This window comes from Topomyia yanbarensis, chromosome 3 (assembly GCF_030247195.1).
Source record: "Topomyia yanbarensis strain Yona2022 chromosome 3, ASM3024719v1, whole genome shotgun sequence".
Taxonomy (NCBI): domain Eukaryota; kingdom Metazoa; phylum Arthropoda; class Insecta; order Diptera; family Culicidae; genus Topomyia; species Topomyia yanbarensis.
The window spans coordinates 359435909-359454790 of NC_080672.1; the positions used below are offsets into that span (position 1 = coordinate 359435909).

At 37.4% G+C, this 18882-nt stretch overlaps 1 protein-coding gene across 5 annotated transcripts in view; it reads right to left on the reverse strand.

Moving 5' to 3' along the window:
• Window positions 1-18882, reverse strand: part of LOC131689196 (kazrin) — a 372509-nt gene that overhangs the window by 66313 nt on the left and 287314 nt on the right. For 3 of the 5 annotated variants that reach the window (XM_058974118.1, XM_058974119.1, XM_058974117.1), the window contains exon 13: window positions 10755-10866. The exons of the other annotated variants lie outside the window; for them this stretch is intronic. In XM_058974118.1, the coding sequence (XP_058830101.1) occupies window positions 10755-10866 (112 nt within the window). The remainder of the gene's footprint in view (window positions 1-10754; window positions 10867-18882) is intronic. 5 annotated transcript variants of the gene reach the window in all.

Consider the following 18882-nt stretch of genomic DNA (forward strand, 5'->3'; position numbering starts at 1 on the left):
TTCGATTTATTGTTCAGTTGCTCCGTCGTATATTGTAGAATTTTCGGAGCAATTTTATGAGTGTCACATTGAAAAGCAACATTCAAATTGATAGGGGAGTTTTCCGGTTGTGGGACGGACCCGGTTGTGGACCACCCAACATTTTTAAGTTTGCGTTTTGCTTGCACTGTGCAACTTTGTACAGCTTTTCATCTTACAATAAGCTAGTCTTTTGTGGGCATTTCGATCCGAAAATGTCTAACCGTATTTTCTATGCTGAATACAATGTTTTAAAATCAACCAAAAAGCGATTTTAAAAATTCTAGTGTTTGATTTTTTCGTCTAAAAGCATAGAAAGGTCTGTGAGAAATTCGCTACTATCTGAAATCCATGAAGCTACTAGCCCACAAGCTGGCCTTCCAGCGTCTGATCCGTGAGATTGCGCAGGAATTAAAAATCGATCCACACTTTCAGAGATCAGCCGTAATGACCGTCCAAAAAAAAAATGTTCGAGAATATCAATCTGTACGCTATCAACGCCAAACGAGTGGCATGCCGAAAGGCATCCAACCATAAACCAACGGGTCGGGTCCTTTTCAGGACAAATCAAAATGTGTCTAGTTAGAATTAATTGAAATTTTCGTTTTCATTGCGTTAGAACTCTTCACTCCGGATTGAATTATTTTCAATCTTGATGCTGTACGACAAATGCACTGGTTTTCAGTATAACTAAAAAATAATGGTGTGCACGTTTTCCCCGAAAGTTTTTCAGATTGTAGTTAAATTCAAAATTAAAAATTGACCGGCGGGGAGGTATGGTTTCATATACTAAAAAATAGTACGCAAGAGGGATGAGAAACTATTTTACACTCCAACTGTACGAACCATTAGACGATAGGCTTTTTAGTTAAAATTGAAAAAGACTAGTTCTCAAAATTTACATAAATTAGAATAAATCAAATTAATTCTTTATGCGAAGAAAATAGTCGCCCAGAAAAGATCGGTTTTTCGTTGTTTCTGCTGCTAGGTAGACGGGTGCTCCGGAACCTACACGCTAGATGTAGTGACCCATTCTCAGCAAACGATGGATTCGGATGACAGGAAACTGGAGACCGGTGAGAAGCGAGCGGAATTCTGGCTTTTCCTTCACCTTTCCTCCTTCACCGTTTCCACGACTGATGTCGCACTCGAATTTAACTCCCGATTTAGTGCTTAGTTCAGTTTAAGTCCGAAGCCAAAGGGGCTGACCATCGAACGAAACGAAAATCAACGCTTGCGTACCTCGTACGCCAAACCTTGCCCACAATGTGTTCTGTGTTCGGTTCAATTTACGTTCAACGCAAAAGGGCTGGACATCGAAAGAAAACAGTTTACTTCCATCGTCAAAGAGGAGAAGCTTCGAACGAAACCTAGTCTGGCTCGTTTTGTAAAGGGTATCTTCCCTGCTCCTATTTTGCTGCTAAAGACAACGGGTAAACGAATGATGAGAAATTCAAAAATGCCATGTATTATAATCCATGCATGGTTTAGTGTCGAAAAAAAATCAAGTTCTTGCAGAGTAAATTCCCAGGACGCGTTGTCTCAAAAAATGGTGATTTGGCATGGCCTTCTTGTTCTCCGGATTTGACGGTACCAGACTTTTTTCTGTGGGGTTACTTAAAAAGTAAAGTTTATTCTAGCAAACCTAAGAACCTTGACGAACTCAAAGCTAATATACGAGCTGAAATTCCTGCGATTAAGCCCGAAATGCTGTCCAATGTCATGAGAAATTCCCGCAAAATAGCTGCTTTTTGTGTATCAAATTGTCATTTAATCGACGTTGTATATATTCTAAACCTGGTTTATAATAAATGGCAGAATCTCGGCTCATGTCCAATCACTACACGCTGGACGCAAATCTCCGGCGTATTGGGCTCGTGGATAGCGGTATCTGCGCTTGTTATCACGAAATCGAACATGTTGTCTGGGCATGCGCCGAGTACTGTTCTGCCAGATCTCAACTATTCGATTCCCTTCGGGCCCGAGGAAGATCACCCAATGTCCCGGTTCGAGATGTACTAGCAAGCCGCGATATTCTCTACATGTCCCTTATATACACGTTCCTCAAAACCATCAATATCCAAATTTAAATGCCCTTATCTTTTCTCTTATCATTCCCAGAAGTGTCCTCTTCCGCCTGCCCGATCAGAAACACATAACAGAAATATTTCAAAAATTTATCTCACGTTGTTATTTGTTATAAATTTCTGTTATTTTAACTACTAACGAGACCAAATTTATAACACAATATGTTACAAGAATTGTGTTCTGTTATAATCTTGTTATTTCATTCTGATCGGGTGCCGTACCCCAACGATGGTTTGATACGGCTCCAACACGAGACAAAACATCTGTCGAATGAACCAACAACATGAGATCTACAGTACAGTGTTTCCGATCCGTATCTGAGCCGTACTACGAAATCGTCTGGAGGAACCCCCGCCGGCTCGAGGAAAACCGCCCGGCGTCCCAATACTTGATGCATCCGTTCGAATCTGTAATCCTGGCCGTTGATTCCTGATGCCGGAAACTGAAAGTTTATATCTCCCCCCGCCCCTTCCCCCTGTCAGCCTTGTCCACAGTCTCTCCCATATCTCGGATAAATAGATGTATGACTTCACCCCCTTCTCCCCTTGAATATCTTACCAACACTTATGTTCCCCCCTATCTTCTAGGTTTAGTTGATCAATATTTAAATTTCGTTAAATTTCTCGTTAAGAAATGCCCAGCAGTACCACTACTTTAAAATAGCCCAAATTTATTCCCCCTAACCTTGAACCACTCTCTCTAGTTATTTCTAGTTAATAAGCTTGTAAAATGTTCCGCTTAGTTAATAATTAATTTCTCCAACTATCTCCCTTCTAAAAATCATAAAGTGAATGGCTATACAAAGAACACACAAAATGACCCGTCCCCCTGATCTTACGAATATTATATTATCCCCTCTTTTATATGTATAAGTTAGCTGTAAAGTTTTTTTTAGTTTCATTATATAAAACAAAATAATATTGAAATGTGTAACCCCCTAGTTTTAAGAAATTCAAAATGTAAAACAATGAAAAAATGGCACCTTTAAGCTAACGCATACGTGCCTTATCAAATAAACAAATTGAAAAAATAATGAAAAATGGCAGAATTGCTGAATGTTGAAAAAGGATACATCCGTCTGGCGCACCCTGTAGTATTCAAAATTAAATTCTGACGAGAAAGAAAAACGTTACTAATAGTTACTGTTGTAACGTACTCGTTACATTCAAGTAGGATCTTTTTAAGTCAATCCTATTGTGATACTCGGATCGTTTGCAATAGTGTCCAATAAAGTTCCATTGAGGAGAGGATTATTTGTGATCCCATTCCGGCCAAGAGATAATACAGTAATCATTCTGAAGATTTCGAAAATATCTGACGGAACGATATTTGTTCGTGACCAAAGTTTCAAAAATTAGTTATGCTCAAAGATGTGTTTTTCAGTCTAAAGCAAGCAAATGTCATTGCTGGAGCCAAAGCCCTTACGAAGAAGTACCGTGTCTACGTATACGCCCACAAAGCTGAGATCAATGGAGTAGTCACAGATTCAACCGAATAAAATCCTATGTCCATTCAAACTCGTGTCATGTTTTTGAACAGATTTGTTCCTATTGGGACATGTACCAAATTGTTTGAAATTGAATGTATAGAAAAACTCTTTAACCATGTTTGTCACTTCTAATTGGAGCTCAAGAGAAATATTCCACACCCAAATATGAACACATTGCTGTGGCTGCGGTCAACTAGGAGGTTGATCCCGAGCAAATTCGCATGGGTTCAAACACCATACAACCCCATAAAAATAACATGAATATGGTCCGCGCTAAACTTTACAACCTTGAAAACATCATGAAATGGTCTCAAAACCACATAAATGCACCAGAATATGGTTTTTAAATAGGACCTTCCGGACCATGGTGATGGTGTTTTCATGGTTTGAATGCATTCCAAACACTATCAAAACACCATGCAGTGGGGGTGAATTTGGACCATCATCATTGTGGGCTTTTCGTTTGCTAGGAATAACAGTCTATTATCTTTACCCGGGTACAATCAGCCTAGAGGCCGTGTGGCATCCAGTGGGTTAAAGTGTATCGGCCAATAATTGTTCCTGTGTGTCTCTGATACAGTGGAGGTTTTTTTTTTCTTCGTGGGATTCAAAGATAGTAATTTATCTAATACCCATTTCGGATTTTACTTTAGGCTATTATAAAGGGTTTACTATAAGCTACTGTAAGTGGAAAGGTACTTAACCCCGTCTTCATAGATTTAAAAAATGCATAACGAATCCTCGTAAAATTCATCGCGCATGCGTACTAGCGAATAATGATTGACGCATGTCTTATATCCGACCTAACAACTCGCGATGTTTATGTTGTTACAGTCAATATGACTGTTAATAACACATACTTGTCGCATAATGAATCATCAAAACCTTTTGATGACTTCAAAAGGGTTGTACCATGCTGAGGCAGATACGGTCTTTAACTCATAATCGGCAGTGACGTTAATGAGCAAGCCATCACCGACGACTACCCCTGAGTTATTTTCAGGTAGTTCTGATTCTAAAGCATTTTCTCGTAGAATTATGATAACCAAATCGATCAAGTCTCCGAGAAATATGGATAAAGCACAAGATTCGCTCTAGGGCTATATACAATGTCATTACATGCCAACAATTAGTGTAGCTTGAAAACTTACGATTAAACAAAAACTGTTCTGCTGGATGTGAGTCCAAAAATGTCAAAGTATTTGTTTTATTCATCCTAGTCAGCGCACTGATTGAACATTGCAAACTCAATCATCACATTGCTACTATTCAGCGTGCTGAGTGTTATTCGTGAGATCTTTGTGAAACCGATTTCGGAATTTCTATTAAATAATACACAAATGTTTGCAGTACTGCAATCGCATAGTTTTGCTTCTCGATCCACTTTAGAACAGTGATCAAAATAGGTATCCTCGGTCGTTCACTCAACCCTTAAAGGCCCAAATCAATACTTCAAAATTTTGTGAAAATTGTCTCAAAGCTTCAATACATTACTGTGGTAATTTAGAGATTGTTTTCGCAATGCTTTTTTACCCTCTAAATGGTAACCATCAAAGGAGGACCATTTAGCAGACAACTATTTTTAAAATGTTCCGAGTAAATATAGGGCGAAAAGTTATCAGAAGGCTTTTAAGAAAGATATATTAAATCATCAGTATCAGTAATATTAAAAAGTTGTGAAAATAATGTCAATGATGTCAGAAAATTTGATTAATCCAACGCTGGACTGTGTATCTGTTTGAAATAAGCGGGCACTTGTGGTTTTTGGTGTCCCTGAAAGCGGTGTGTACTCCTTGCTAAATCTCAAATTTCCAAGTCACCAAGTACTCCCATTAGATTGATTAGTTGTAGTAGGCGCGTTCTCAGAGGAGTACATCTTGGAGCTTTTACGAGTCATTCTAGAAAAGGAAAGATTTTTCTTTTTCTTGGACTCCTGGTACTACCTCCGGGTTAACAAAAGATGTTCCCTCTTGTGGATCATCAGATTCATGACCAACACAAGCCAAAATAGTATAGAAATTTTCGGAAAGGACAGGTGACCATGCTTTCTTTACCATTTCTGCATAAGAGCGTTTCGAGCGTTCGTTAGCGGAGTATTTAATATTATCCCCGCACTGCTTGAACGTAGGGTATGACTGAAGAATATGCGAAGGGCCCCCACAGTAAGAACACGTTTCAGTATCTTTGCTGCAAGAGTTATCCTCGCACTCACGACCGTATTCGCCGCACTGTTTCTTATTGCCACAATAAGTTGATGTTTGGCCCAATAGTTTGCAATTACAGCAATGTAATGACCCGCGGTATAAACAGGCGAACAGGTAGACTTACTTTGTCAATGATTTCTTCAAATATTCAATCAAAAAATGAAGTATTTCTCCAAAGTATGAATACCACGCCAGATTTTGTCACGAACAAGCCTCAGACGGGAACAGTCAACTCGGCGAAGATCACCCGAAATAAGCCTGACATACTGTAAGTAGTATTATTCCGTTCGGTTTTTGCGCAATGCAATTACTTTAAACACAAAATCCTAATCATTTGAAGCGGGGAGCCCTTGAAGCAGCCAACCCCGTACTTCTACTTGTTTTTGCACTTCAGACCTGGTTCGGATACCACGCCATCGATTTCCACGGCGATTACTGGTACGTAGACGCTAAAATCACATAAACATGCCACATGAACGGATTTATAACGTTCATATGTTCCTCCGAAGATATCATTAATTGAAATTTAACGATAAGCCTAAATCACACATTTTTAACAAAAAAAGAGCACTGTAAAATTTGCTTCTGAAAACTAAAACTAAAAGTTATGTTCAAAATTAAAATTTCTAAATAATCCATTGTTTTTATTTTGTCAATAAAAACCTAAAGAGAAAAAATACTTTGAATGTGATTTCATTATAAAGAACTTATCATTAAAAAAGTTTTTCTAGCAATAACTTTATTAATCTATCTCTTTCTAGAGGCAGTGGTACGGTCACTGTCAACAATGCGATAATCATGTGTTCTTCCTGGGATCTCATCATAGCCTGGGGATAGCATAAAGGTTTGTGTATTTGGCTGGAGTTCCAAGGGTTGCAGATTCGGCTCCTGCCTCTGGGGAAATTTTTTCCACAAAATTTCTATCGTTTAACTCTCCAATAATTAATAACACCAATGTAAAGTCTTAAAAACTTTATATATGTTTTTAAATTTCATACCTATTGAACGACAAAACTGTAATCTATTTACAGAATATTATTTTAAATATCATTTCAAATCAAAACGCATTTAACAGGAATCTTCTAAATTCGAGATATTTAGAATTTTGTTCCAATAAATAATTGTTGCGTGATATTTTACCCTTTTTATAGGTTATTCGCGTTTCTCCATCATAAACAATCGTTATCAAATGCCTATCGTTCAAAAGGCGTAAAAACTATTTTCCGAATCATGGAGAAGCTTTCAAAAACAAAAAAATCATAACAACAACTTTTAACATTTTTTTATAATTCGTACTATTTGCGCTCAAACACACAATTTTCATATTGAATATGATTGTAAATGCCATTTCAAATCAAAATATGTATAATAATTTTTTTAAACGTGCTAGTTTTGAGAAATTCAAAATTCAATTATGTTGTTTTGTTACGACCTTTTCATAAGTTATTCGCAATTCTCCATCAAGAACAATATCTTTATATGATTTTTGTTAAATACATTTTGATTTGAAATCCCATTTAAAATAATGTTCTGTAATAGGATTACAGTTTCGTCGGTGAATCAGCATAAAATTTTAAAACATATATAAAATTAGAGCTTTTGTAGTGATAAATGCTATATCATCCAATCACATTCAAAATTTTTTTATCTCTTTAGGTTTTCGTTGAGAAAATACAACAAATTTAATAAAATGTTTTTTTTTGTGATTAAATTTTTTAACATAATTTTTTGTTTTTATGGACACAATTTTTTTTACGGCATCGGTGGTTGAGTGCGTGACTACCACTCATTCCAGTTAGTTTGGGTTCAATTCCAACCGAAGTCGTTTAGACTTTCCTGATGTGCAAAAATCTGTGGCCACGTCTTCCTTCGGAAGGGAAGTATAGCCGTTGGTCTCTGGTCCATGAGTTGATGGATCGATATCTAGTCGAGATAGTGGAGTCACCTCTCTGGTGTCGGTAAAGAAGATGTAAAATCATGTGTCCTGTAAAACTTCTATACTTACTAACAAAAATCTCCTCCTCCCGTGATACTTGTGGAGCGCGCAGTAGTATATACGTCCAAAGCAGCAAGTATCGGACTAATATTTCTTCCCTTTTCCTTCCGCTATCTCCGTTCGGGCCTGGCCGGTGCCGGTATTGATCAATAAAACACTTTAGGATTACCAGGAGATGCACATTGAAAGATGTTTCGCTATTCCCAAGAATAACTATCTACTGATTCTCTGTGCAACTTCAGCTAGTCCAGATCGATAGCGGAGTAGCAGCCAGGGATGGTTGCACAAGGTCAAGCTCAAAATGACACAATTTTGTTTTCGTTGTCTATTTTTTTTGTGCAGAAGTATTCATTTTCATGCAGAAGTATTTGACGGCGCCGGTGGTTGAGTGGTAAGCGTGACCGCCACTCATTCCAGTTGGGCCTGGGTTCATTTCCATTTCTTCTTCTTTTTCTGAGGTGAAAAAATCTGTGGTCACGTCTTCCTTCGGAAGGGAAGTAAAGCCGTTGGTCCCCAGTCCATGAAATTGGTGGATCGATATCTAGTCCAGGTAGTGGAATCACCTCTCTGGCGTCGGTAAAGAAGAAGTAGATCCAACTTCCTATACACTTACTAAAAAAAAATATACTCCTCCCGTGATACTTGTGAAGTGCGCAGTAGTATATACGTCCAAAGCAGCAAGTATCGGACTAATATTCCTTCCCTTTTCCTTCCGCTATCTCCGTTCGGGCCTGGTCGGCGCCATTATTGATCAATAAAACACTTTAGGATTACCAGGAGATGCACATTTGAAAGATGTTTCGCTATTCCCAAGCATACTTATCTACTGATTCTCTGTGCAACTTCAGCTAGTCCAGATCGATAACGAAGTAGCAGACAGGGGTGGTCGCACAAGCTCAAGCTCAAAATGACACAATTTTTTTTTTCGCTATTTTTTTTGTGTAGAAGTATTCATTCCCTCTAAAACTTTCTTAGATAGTTTTCCTGTCTAACGTAGGGTAACCGAACAATTTTTTTTAACGTAATGCCCGCAAAAATGTGTACACCCTTTTGAGAAGTTGCTCTTGTATCAAAATGTTGTAATACCAGAGAAAATCATGGAAATTCATAAACCGAACACAACCTCAAAGTTTTGTTCGAATCGACGATGGTCGTATTTTGTGGTCGGCTGATTTCTCGTGGAATCCATCTTTAACTGCCTACAGTGCTGCAATTTTCAATCCGGGTTTTTGGTTCACCATACATAGACGAACCATCTATAGGGAGCTGAAACTCAAGCATATGTTATCATTTCTGACGCAATAGAGTAAATAGCTATGGGCTTTATCAGTAAGGTTCATTATTCTTTCGTGAATGATGAATTCAGGCTGTTTACTGTTTTGTATTGTGATTTTATTGTGTTGTCACCTTCCAATCCCCTGTTTTTTCTTTCACAGCACGTCAGCAAAATGATGAGACTACCTGTCAATGCACAGATCCCCGAATGACATGATGTGCCATTCGAGCCAAACTATTCTGATGCTTAATTCCCAAAGCTCAAGATTGTGGTTTCAAGTCTAAAGCCAGAAAATGATAGTGCTGGATGCAATATAGTTACGAAGGAGTCTCGTGTCTACGTATCCGCGCACAAAGTTGAGATCAATGGCGTAGTCATAGATACAACGGATTAAAATTCTATGTCCTTCAGACTGATCTCATGTTTTTGAACAATTTTGTCCTTTTGAAATATATAAAATTGTAAATACAAATTGCTTGGAATTAATTGTGTAGCTTACTGAAGTCAGCAAATCTCTATGACCATGTTCATCACTTTCAACTGGAACTCCGGCAAAACATTCAAAACCTAAATATAAACCAACCCAATTTACATCAAAATTTAAAACAGCGTACAAAAATGCATCTAAATTTAATTGCTGTGTACCAAAAGTACTAGAAAATATTTTATTTTTTTTTATTAAAATCATTACGACAACATATGTTTTATAACCCAACAATTTTTTTGACCGAATCTAATGAATACATAGTTCCAATGATTTTAAATACTTTTCAATTTAAAAAATGATTTCAGTGTGCTACACTTCTTACAATTTTATTTTAAAATTTGCTACCTTTTTTGTTATAATAGAATTTAAATGGAAGAAAATGTGATAAGTAGGCATTGAAGATTCACAAAATTCTTAAGACTTGAGGATTATGTAACTTAAGGAAACTTCAAGTTTAAAAATATTTTCCAAAAAGTGTCCGATATTAACACTGTACGATTTACGCTTTTCGACTAATGTTTACAGCTTCGATCCGCTTAACATTGCTATGCATGGAGTTCTCACATTTCTCCTAGAGTGTTACACATTCAAACTAATTATTAGCCGAACGACCTAAAACATGTTTCCTGTACGTTAGATGATGTGTCTTCCGTATTAATCGCGGTTTCGTGCACTATTATGGGTGTTTACGGAATTCTAGACACATTATTTGAAATGAATATTTGAACCAGTCTTTCATGCTTGTTGGTAGTGTGACTAAACGTATTTAACTCATTAAAATTATAGTTTTTGTGATGCGTATGCAGTATTAGACGAATGATTTGACCGAGAACAATCTTCAAAGCAAGGTGTATTTAATGCGGCATGCAACAACAATATGTAAAACAGTTCAAAACACTAGAAACGTAAAAAAGTAAAAAAAAAATCTCAAATAAATCCTTCCTGGGAACATGCATTTTTCGGACGGAATAGATTATAACTGTTACTGGTTGCTACTTCGGACGTGTTTTTACTTTCTCTGCTGCATGTTCCGCATTCAATCCGAGCGAATACCTCATTGTTCAACACGTACAGCACATTCATACTAGCATTCATCGTTTACACATATAATGTCCATCAAAGCAACCAAAGGAACGAAACGGGAAAACCAGTAGCGCGAAGAAGAAAACAAAAAATACTAGATTGAAGCTACTCACCCTCAAGCTGCCGGTATTGCGACGATCTCCGGGCACGGGCATCATTCCGATTCCGCTGGCAATCGGCACCACCTGTCCGCCGCCGGTTCGGATCCCCTGGCCCAGTGTGGCCCTGTGGTCGTGGTGTTTGTTCGTCGGGTTGTGTGGTTTTTTGTTGTTGTTGATTGTGGGTGGTGGTGGTGATGGTGGTGTAGTGGTGATTGTAATAGTTGCCGTTAATCATTAGTGGGGCGCGGTATCGGCATCGACGCGGGGATTGGCATTAACCGGGAACCGATGAGTGGTTCGATTCAACATCACAGCGGGTTCGGTGGTTTGTGAGTTTGAGTTTTTTTTGCAGTAGTTTTGTCGCCGCGTTGAACGTGTGTTTGAATTCGCATCGATTTGCGGTTGGTTTTCGTGTATTTGGTAGTGTTTTTTTAATTTTTGGGCGAGGAGATCGTCGGAAGAGGTGTGGTTTTATATTTGAAATGAGAGAAAAAGCAGACATGGAAAAACGTACATCAATCAAAAAATATATATTGAAAACACAGGTATGAAAATTATAACAAGGAACCGAAAAAATATGCACGGATGCGAGACTGAACGGGGAAATTAACGTGTGCTGATGCGAGTGGGAGTGAGTAGCCGGAATGATGTTTTGCGCGAATAGTTGAGGCTAGAGATAATGAGCGAGTCAGAATGAGATCGAAAGCGAGCTTTCACTTCGAGGATAAAACAGTCCCTGCACAGGTTGCTATTTTGCAGAATGAATGATACAAATGAGATGAGGTGAAAGTTTTGAAAGCACATGGGAAATTTAGGATTCATTCACAAAGAAAACAATTTTGATGGATGTGTGAAGTTTAAATCCTGCAATCACATCGGATAAAAGGTAGGCATTCCGAATGAAAAAGATGATGGCTTGCATAAATCGGTAACGAAATGATGGGATTGATGAAATTGAATGAAAGAATGACGTAAAACGTGCGAAGCCAAGTCACTGGAAAAATATTCATGGGACAGTAATATAATCTATGTTTCTATGAGTGCCATTTCGTTATGCAAACTATTTCCAACCAAAGTAAACTAACATCGACTGTCAGCAAGAACAAGGGCTTCCCTAAAGCAAGGAAGGAGCAAGGAATAATTTGACAGAGAAGTATTAGTGAGTAGCAAGTTAACATAGTCTTCACTGAAATCTAGATCACGCGTATAAATTAGTTGCTTAAACATATATGTATAGCATATTTAAAACACACCGAGTGAGAGGTTGCTCTGATTTTACCCTACAATGACGCTCCCGTACAGGCTGAGGCTCATATATGCAAATGGATGCTTGTTGACGCCTTGCTTGGGCCATGTATGTTATAACTTCCTGAAATGGTGCTACTACTCGGTTTCGGTATACTGGCTCGACACAGAGGAATGCCTCCTTTCGCAATATGGGTGGAATTTCCAATTGAAATCCAAAATGGATCGTACGGAATTCGCTGCCGAGGCTTGCCTATAGCTGTAGAGACAGGCTCTAATGAAATAAAACTCAACATCCGGAAAGCGAATGTTGGCTGCAATGTTCATTGCTGCTGCTGGTTTTCCGAATCCAATATAATACTCAACGTTAGAAGGGGTGTATGAGTTCATGTTTCATTCAATCCCATTTCAAGTTAAGTGTATTTAAAAGAGAAATAGGGAATGATCAATATTTACGTATTGCTCGTTCGACTGCCGGGATATTTTAGCAGGTGAGAAGGTTCGGTTTTACACATTCATTATGAATTGATTCCAAGTATGCGGTATGCGTATCAATTGCTTCGAAGATTCAATGTCACATTTGTACATTGGTAAGCGTCTTTTGGGTATTGAATTTTGCGAGAGATACACTGTTTTTTTTATTTACTACATTTTCAGAACTCTACTTTAACATCTCTTAAAGCACCTTCCCAGCTCCAAACGAATCAAAATGACAGAAAAAACTTCTCGTAGTCTACAATCTAAATTCGATTTTTCAAATAGAAAAAAAGCACCGCAAAATCTTTGATTTCAAGCATACACTAGAAATTTTATAAAATAGAGATTTTGGAAGGGAAGGGACTAAAAAACTCAATTTACGCATTTTTATGTACAATTTGGTATTTTAACTTATTTTGGCGTTACTCACGATGTGAAGGGAACACTCGAACAGTTACAAAAAAAAAGTTGCTGCGACCTCATATACAGTTCCACTATACACGGAACGCAGTACTTATAATGTTCAATAGTTCGAGTGTGCAGAACAACAACGTCGAAAATGACAACGTTCGAATCGATAATTCGGTGAATCAGATACCGCGTGCTACTATAAATAATTCAAGTCGGAGTACGGGGAAGTGGAATCAGTTACAAATGATATTAGGAAGAATTTTTTCTCTGATATTCTCAGAAGTATTCGCGCGGTTACTGACCCATTGAATCGCTAGAATTCGTCGTATTTTCTGGTGCTCAAATATTGTATATTTTCATTCTTGTATGAAATTCCGTCTTTTCAGATTCGCAAACTGAAATATTTAATTTTTTATACGAACATTCATGAGAGAGCAACAATACGTGTTTCACATCTAAAATCTCTGCGATTTATTTTTCATGATAATTAGTAATAACCCAAGTCAACGGGAATCTATCGGAAAATATCGGTTCAACTTTCTATTATGAAATAGAATTTTCGACAGGTACTTTAAAACCTATACTTAGGCCGCGGCGAATTTTTCTCTACGTAAACGGTTTTGTGGGGTACATTCGTACCCCAGAACTAAAATCGCTTTAATATGTCGAATTTTTATTATATTCATAATTAAATTGGATAGTTTTATTATGAAATCGTTCATAAAGAAACCTGTTTAAAAATATTTGTGTTTTGACTATTTAATTATGTAATATTTCATTTTGTATAGAACAAGTCTTTAAAATACGTCAAAATTCTCTTTTCCCTTCATATTGCTACAACTCCGGTAGTTTCATACCGATTTTGACCATCTATACGGCACTGTAAAGATTATTAAATTTCCTTTTGAACAAAATTATTCAAAAACCGGTCGAAAAGTGTATTTGATCCGAAGCTTTTTTGAACACCAAACGCCAATACAAACGGTAAAAATACAGCAATATGCAGTGACGGAGATGAAACAGGAAGTCTTCTAAGGAACAGGTGGAGCCGGTGCATTGTACGTGTATATAAAGTAAGTATGTTCGAGCCGGGCTGCAGAAGATCACGAATCGAATGGTGCGTCTCGCATGCTATATACAAATCATATTCACGAATGTGTTTTGCCTCTTTCGTCCGCAAAAGCAAAAATTACGATACCGATCCAAGCGCATTTTCTAGTTACTTTGCTATAGTGCAGATTCTATTATTCGGCAGAGTTGGAATTTCTACAATTTTACACAAGTTTCTCGCTTACTATGTATCGATTATTTGCTTTTTAATAAAAATAATAAATTTTCCGAATTATATGCACATGACAAAACACTAACGTAAACGGTTTTGTGGGGTACATTAGTACCCCAAACAAACTTTAAGCGAGCACTGTTAAGTTGGTCAAACGAAACAAATAGGTTGTACCTGCTTTAACGGAAGTTTAATAATCAAAGTGATTTATGATCAAGATTGATTGCAATTAAAATAAACTGTAATGGAATAACAAGGATTTGAACTCCAAAAATTTGGTGTTACTTTGATGGCATTATGGCGGCTCAAATTTAAAAGGTCATATTATTTCTTTAAAAGCAGATAGTTTAAACCAAATTTATTTTCTGACATCATGCAAACTGTCGAATACGAATTGCCAATTGTCATAGCTTAATTTACTACATGTAATAAATTATACAAAACTGCCTTGTAGGAATGGTTTCTGATAATAAATCAGAAATTTTGGTTAAGTACGACGTGCAAGGTTGTTTGAAACTGTGACCATAAAGCTTTCTGTTTCCCCATGAGTTATCCGCCAATTTAACCTAATTTCTAAGTTTCTCAGAGTATTACAAATTCGACGTTCAATAATAGTAAATATAAATGCGGATTCTACTAGGCAGTGATTTGTTTTCCCATAGGCAGATATAATTCAATGCGTATGGTGCTACTTCAGATTCGAGTGATTCTACTATTCTTAGATGAGCCTAAAAAAATCTTCGAGATCTTTGGTTGATTCTCCGTATTAGCAAGTTGGGTTCGGATCGGGCTTCCCAAATTTTAAATTTTCGGGTTTGGGTTTTCAAATTTTAAAATCCTCGGGGTCGGGTCGGGTTCGAGTTTTAAAAAATTTTCATTCTCGGGTACAGGTCGGGTTCGTGTTTTTAAGTTTTAAAATGTTCGGGCTCGGGTCGGGTTCGGGTTTTTCAAATTTTATAATGTCGGGCTCGGGTTGGGTTTGGGATTTTCAATTTTCATGCTCTCGGGTTCGGGTTCGAAAAAATTGACAATCACTACTTGGTATATAGAAAAGTAAGGAGCCATGGTATGAATAAGACAGGAGCAAGCAAACCTTATCAAACGAAAATCCAATTTACTGAGAGTGAAAATGCCGAGAGTTGTTTTGATGTACCAGCTGCCGAAACCGAAAAAGGTCACGATGCTTGGAAGTAATTGCTCTCAGAAGCTCTCCAGATTTCAAAATAACAGAAGTGGTCAATTAGAAAAAAGTCTTCCAAAATTAGAGATGCAAGCCCAAAGCAATTAAATACATTAAACATGCGTTGTTGATCAGAATAGGTGTTAACTACACAAGAGTTTACCAATAAAATCTTGTTTTGAGCATTAAATTTCACTTTAAAGCGCTTCTTGCTTATTTTAATATAATATTCGAGTAACCGTATTTTACCGGTACTACTGGTATTGAGGGCTTCAGTACCACGGTACCGGTTCCCGCCAAAATGGGTCAGTACGAGGAATCAAACTGAATTATAGACGGCTCTAAGGACGAGCAGCCAGGGGGCGTTAATTTTAAAAGTGTTTTATATCACAATTACAATGTTCCCATGATTTCTTGGCTGTAACTCGGGCCTAATAAGGATAACTGAACTATAGCACTGAATCTTGCCCATCGATTTCGATGATCGTGATTTTCATATAAATAACTAGTTTGTATCTATATAGTATCTCCAGCAAAAGTTTTCAAATAGTCCCAAACTCTGTTCCAATTCGGATCATCCCTTGTTATTCGTTTGTTCGAAATGAAAGTGAAAAAGTCATCTTAATACGCTTTGTTTAAATTTTTTAATATTGTTGCACGAGCCTGTAGGAAAAGAATATGTGAAAATAGTTAAAGCTGATGAAGCTACAACCGCTGTCTTGAAACTAATCTCTACTTCTATAGTGTTTGCGGTGAGTACAATATCTCAATAACTAATTTATCGATCGATCTGATTTTTTTTGGAATTCTTTCGTACTCGCTGAATTTGAACAATTTTTTCTGTTTCTACAAAAATATTTAACCATTATGAAAAATTTCTAACTCTATGTGCGGGGACGGGACTCGAACCCAGGTGCGCTGCGTACAAGGCAATTGATTTACCAACTACGCTACGCCCACCCCCTATTTAACCATGTTCTTACACATTAGCAACCGTAGAAGGTAGGTCAGTGACCATTCGTGACCAATAGTTCACAATATCATGAAATATTATTCATGTATTCGGGATTTCTTTCATGATTCCTAGTATATTAGTTACAACTCGCCATACGTGCTCTTAAAATAGTTTACGAAATCATGAAATCTTGTTCATGGAAACGTGTACTTATTTACATCTCAACAGCCGCTATAAACGTCTGAACAAAACAGTCCACTCTGTCTACCTAATTCGCGTTTAGAATAATCTTATAACTGACCCAAAAGCTTCCCGAATCACGCCAATGAACAAAGAAAGGAAGCTAGATTGTCAAATAACACGTCACTTGAATGCGTCGAATCAACACTTCAGCAGTGTTCTGTCCGATGAAACCTTAACCAATGAACAGGTATTCGAGCCTGCCAACAACGTCCCTCTTCGTTCTCCTATTGGCTCCAATTACAACTACCATGATGAACCTTGCGTGTTCCAAGCTGAAATCATCGTCGAACGCTGGAGCCGATGGTATTCCATCTGTAGTACTTAAAAGCTGTTCAAATAGTATTCTCGTAACATTAACAATGCTCTTCAATACCTCTCTACAGTCGTGAACTTTCTCCATTTCGTGAAACCAGTCTGGTATCTTCAAAAAAGGGATTAAACCCGACATTTCGAATTACCGCGGGATAGCTGCATTATGTGCTGTGTCTGTTTGAGTTAATAATTCTCGATTTTATCGCCCATAATTGCTCGAACTATATATCGGAAACTCAACACGGCTTTATGCCTAATCGATCAATTTCCACGATTCTAGTATCTTACACATCTTTCATTTTTCAATCATTACAAGCATGTTAACAGGTCGACTCTATCTATACCGATTTCACCGCAGCCTTCAACAAAATCAACCATCAAATAATTGTAGCAAAAACTGAATAGGCTCGGATTTAGTGGTTCTTTTCTGAATTTGGCTTCAGTCATATTTGACTGGTCGCGAAACGACAGTGAAAGTTGGCGACCATACAGCATCTTCTTTCGAAGTCACCTTTGGAGTTCCTCAAGGCAGTCACCTAGGACCCTTCATATTCCTGCCCTATCTTAATGATTTAAATTTTGCAATAGACTGTTTGAAACTATCTTTTGCCAGTGACTTCAAACTGTATCACCTAGTTGACAAAACATCAAAGATGCAGAATTCCTACACAAACAGATGGATTTGTTTTCAAACTGGTGTGAGATAGAAAGGATGGTATTTTTTTTTTTTTTTTTTTACGATGGAGAAGACCTTTATGTCCTAGCCAATGCATCAAAGTGTTATGTAGTCTCTTTCACCGGAAATCGCTCATTAATTACATAGGAACTTAAAATTGCAACATTTGGCATTATTTTAGCCGCTCTCTATGATTACCTTTTGATTTCCAAAGAAGTGTACACATAAAGCGGTGAAACGACAGAGTGACATCAATAGGCAATTCAGCAGCGCGACTAAAATGTTGCGACTGATTTCATCTTTATGTTAGTAAGTTAATCTTAACATTTCGATTCCTTCGCTTCAGTATGTGTCAGTCGAGTTCTCCATACACATGTTTTTGTTACACGGGAAAACGTGGCCTTAGAGAGAAACGATTTGTTCTGATTGTTGAACATGTAGCGAAACACTTGTTATTTATACATTATTTCGAATAGAAATATCCTTGTAAAAGTTAGAACTTCGCACGGACAATATATGAATATGCGGAAAAATGTTAAAATTATCTAATTATTCAAATACTCACACGTGCTTCAAGTAGCTCTATGGCGCAAGTTTTCTTCGGCTGATTTAGTATTATTTGGATTAAACTTAATTAGGGCATGAGTTTTCACTGGGGTGGATTGGGAACATAGACTTTTTCAATTTTGAAAAGTGAGAAAATCTCTGATTCTTTTTCTTTGCGCTTAAGATTTATAAAACTAATATTTTTGGAGTACATGGATCCATCTACACCAAAATATGATCCTGATATCCTAAAATATAGGATATTTGAGGCGGAACAATTTGAATCGCTAATGTGTGGAAGATTTTGTTTCCACACGCGACTTTAAACCAGCCAAGCAGAATTTAAAAAAAAAACCTACATTTGACAATTAACGGATTGAAAAAGTTTAGTCAATACACGCAACATGGTTGGGGGGGTGGGCGTAGCGTAGTTGGTAAATCGATTGGCTTGTACGCAGCGCACCTGGGTTCCAGTCCTGACCCCGTACATATAGGGTTAGAATTTTTTCATAAGAGATTTTTCTAACCCGAAGAGGCTAATGACCTTAAGCTTAAAACCTCTATAATTGAAATAAAAAAAACATGGTTGCCAACTAATGCAGAAATTACTAGGTAATATTACGATATACTCTTAACGACGCTCTTAAGAACGGTTTTTGAAAATTTGAATTTCGGCCAACTTTTTCGGTCAAATACTCCTCTGTGTGCCTCATTCGAAATACCATGATCCGTTGTTTGATGGTCAAATGTAACTGAATTTCATTATTAGTGAAATTAAACGGAAGACCTCTGTCTTAAGAAGGATTAATTCTG